This window comes from Vollenhovia emeryi, unplaced genomic scaffold (assembly GCF_000949405.1).
Source record: "Vollenhovia emeryi isolate VEMERY1.0 unplaced genomic scaffold, V.emery_V1.0 DF939999.1, whole genome shotgun sequence".
Taxonomy (NCBI): domain Eukaryota; kingdom Metazoa; phylum Arthropoda; class Insecta; order Hymenoptera; family Formicidae; genus Vollenhovia; species Vollenhovia emeryi.
In genome coordinates, this window is record NW_011966367.1 from 24544 (window position 1) to 26971 (window position 2428).

The 2428-nt window shown below is 50.4% G+C and overlaps 1 protein-coding gene across 1 annotated transcript; it reads left to right on the forward strand.

The window, feature by feature from the left end:
* Window positions 1–666: 666 nt before the first annotated feature.
* LOC105556468 lies at window positions 667–1290 on the forward strand. Its single transcript, XM_012003561.1, has one exon. It carries the CDS (start codon window positions 667–669, stop codon window positions 1288–1290), a length of 624 nt encoding a protein of 207 aa, XP_011858951.1.
* The last annotated feature ends 1138 nt before the right edge of the window (window positions 1291–2428 follow it).

Below are 2428 nucleotides of genomic sequence, written 5' to 3' on the forward strand. Positions count from 1 at the left end.
GGAGCTTATACTTGGTGCTTTTTCTGTTACATGGTGAATAGCATTATTTGATGCTCCTTTTGTGCGTAAAATTTATGGACAAGTTTTTCTATCATTTGCAGCATCCTGTGACGAAAAATTTTGCCACAAATTTGTTCGAAACTTTTTGACACAGCAAAACAAAACAAATGTTTTCAGATTATTGTTGTAAAAATTGAAGCAAAGCTTGCCGTAAAGCTATGACAAAACATGATTTTAGCATGCTTGGTTATCTGGGCCGCCGCCGGGGGTGGAAACCTATATTAGGCGAGTGGTATACCGACGCGACTATCCGCTATCCGACAAAACCAGCGGGTTCAACGCGAAACTCGCTCCGAAATACACCGGGCCATGGGAGGTTAGAAAAATTCTCTCATCGTCGACCTCCGCAACCGGAGCGGAAAATGGTTACGACATATACATGTACAAGACTTAAAGACCGCGACCGAACAGACCGAACATAAAGACGAGCCCACAAACACCGCGCCAAACATGTAAGTAAGCCCGAAAGTCGAGCGGGGCAACAGCCCCGGCACGTGAAGCCCGCGCGCGTACAAAAAAAACGCGTCTCAATACACCCGGCATGAAAAACGTGGCGTTATGGGTATATAACGCGGCCGCACAGGCAGAAACTCTAGCTAGTCAACGATGAACATCACGACCGGCAACTTCAACGACGAGCTCGACATGCTTTGGAACAGCATTGTCGAGCTAGCCGAATCCTCCACCGGGCCGCCGGAGAACCAGGCCGAGACGCCACCCGCTCCACCACCAGCCAAGACCGTGCCCAAGATAGGCACTCGGGTACAGCGATCCGACGCCACTAACCAGCGCAAAGCAGTCCTCCTGGCAACCCCGCCACCACCGCTGCCGGGGAAATACCGACGCGGCCGGAAACTTCCGCCGACAGGGCCGGCGCCCGTCGTAGCCGCAGTCACACGAGGGGCACCGCAGAATCAAACGGCCCGCCAGGCACCTCCAGCCGCCCAGGCCAGGGCCGACCCAAGCACCGGACCAGGCCGGACCGACACCGAGGCGATGCCACCACCACCAGCACCACCGAGCCGCCTTCCAGCCACCCCGACGCGGCAACGACGACCGGAGCGGCCACCGATCGAGGTGGAAATTGCATCAGGCAGGAAGGTGCTGGTGCCGTACCACGCGGCGACCATCAGCCGCAAATACCAGCTGCGGCTCAAGGACGGGCACTGGCTCCACCGCTTCACCAGGGAGGGCAGACTACGGCACTGCCGCCGCCGACCCCTCTCCTAAAGGGGGGGGGAGGTGTAACGGTGCGCATATGAGCGACCATTCCGATGGGCTGGCCACCACCTGCCAGCCTATCTAACCACGCCGCAAGACGGCAAGGACCGTGCGCAGTGTTGCCAGGTCTACCGTTTTAGCGGTAGATCTAATGTTTTGGCTCACAAATCTACGTCTACCGTTTTAGCTGGGTTATCTACCGTTTTTAATTTACATATATATTTTATGGACTTTTCGAGTATGATTAAAAATAAAAAATTTTATTCTTAAAGAGTGACGAGGATTATAAGAAAATAAAATTTGAAACAACATATTCCCGCTATTTTAGTACTGTCAAACGACCACCAGGAGCGGTGTTATATTTAACGCACGGTTCTAGCTTGTCACTTTAAACTTTTCGCTTATACTTGGCGCGAGACACTACCGTGTTTCGTGATATGGAGCTTTTATTTTTATCGATAAGCTATGAAGATAACCATAGAAAAACAAAACATGAAATTGAGTTTACACCAAGAAGACTAGAGACCAGGAGACTCAACTCTAGTGGTGGGGGTAGGCTAAAATGTTGGTCGCATTTCTTGGGCGCTGTTCGCAGTATGGTCGAACGGCCAATTCATGAACTATGCGTGCTGGACCAGAGAGAAGCCTAAAGCCTATTACACAATGCCCAGGCAACAGGAACAGGGAATAGAATTTCTGACGAATTGGATTCGTCGGAAATTTTCTTCCAACCAATCCAACTCGTTAGAAATTCTATTCCCTGTTCCTGTTGCCTGTTGCCTGGCATTGTGTGATAGGCTTTAAGCCTATCACACAATAGGAAAGCACAGGGAATAGGAATAGGGAATAACACAGGCAACAGAAATAACTAAATTCCAACTTACCAGAAACCGTGCATCGACGCACAATGGAATATGGAATAGGCCATAGGAACCGAATTTCCGACGCGTTGGATTTCTGTTCCCTATTCCCTGTGCGGCCTGTGCCTGACCTACCTGACCAATCACAGTGGTGACTGGGACAGACACGTGGTTTTAAAATGCAGATGATTGGACAGCACGCCTATTGCCAACGAATCATTGTGTCTTGGCATTACATAGATTTCTATTCCCTATTCCTATTCCCTATTCCTATTGCCTGTGCTTTC

Excerpts from the sequence above, each read along its gene's own strand:
- LOC105556468 (XM_012003561.1), top strand. The coding sequence starts at position 667 with ATGAACATCACGACCGGCAACTTCAACGACGAGCTCGACATGCTTTGG.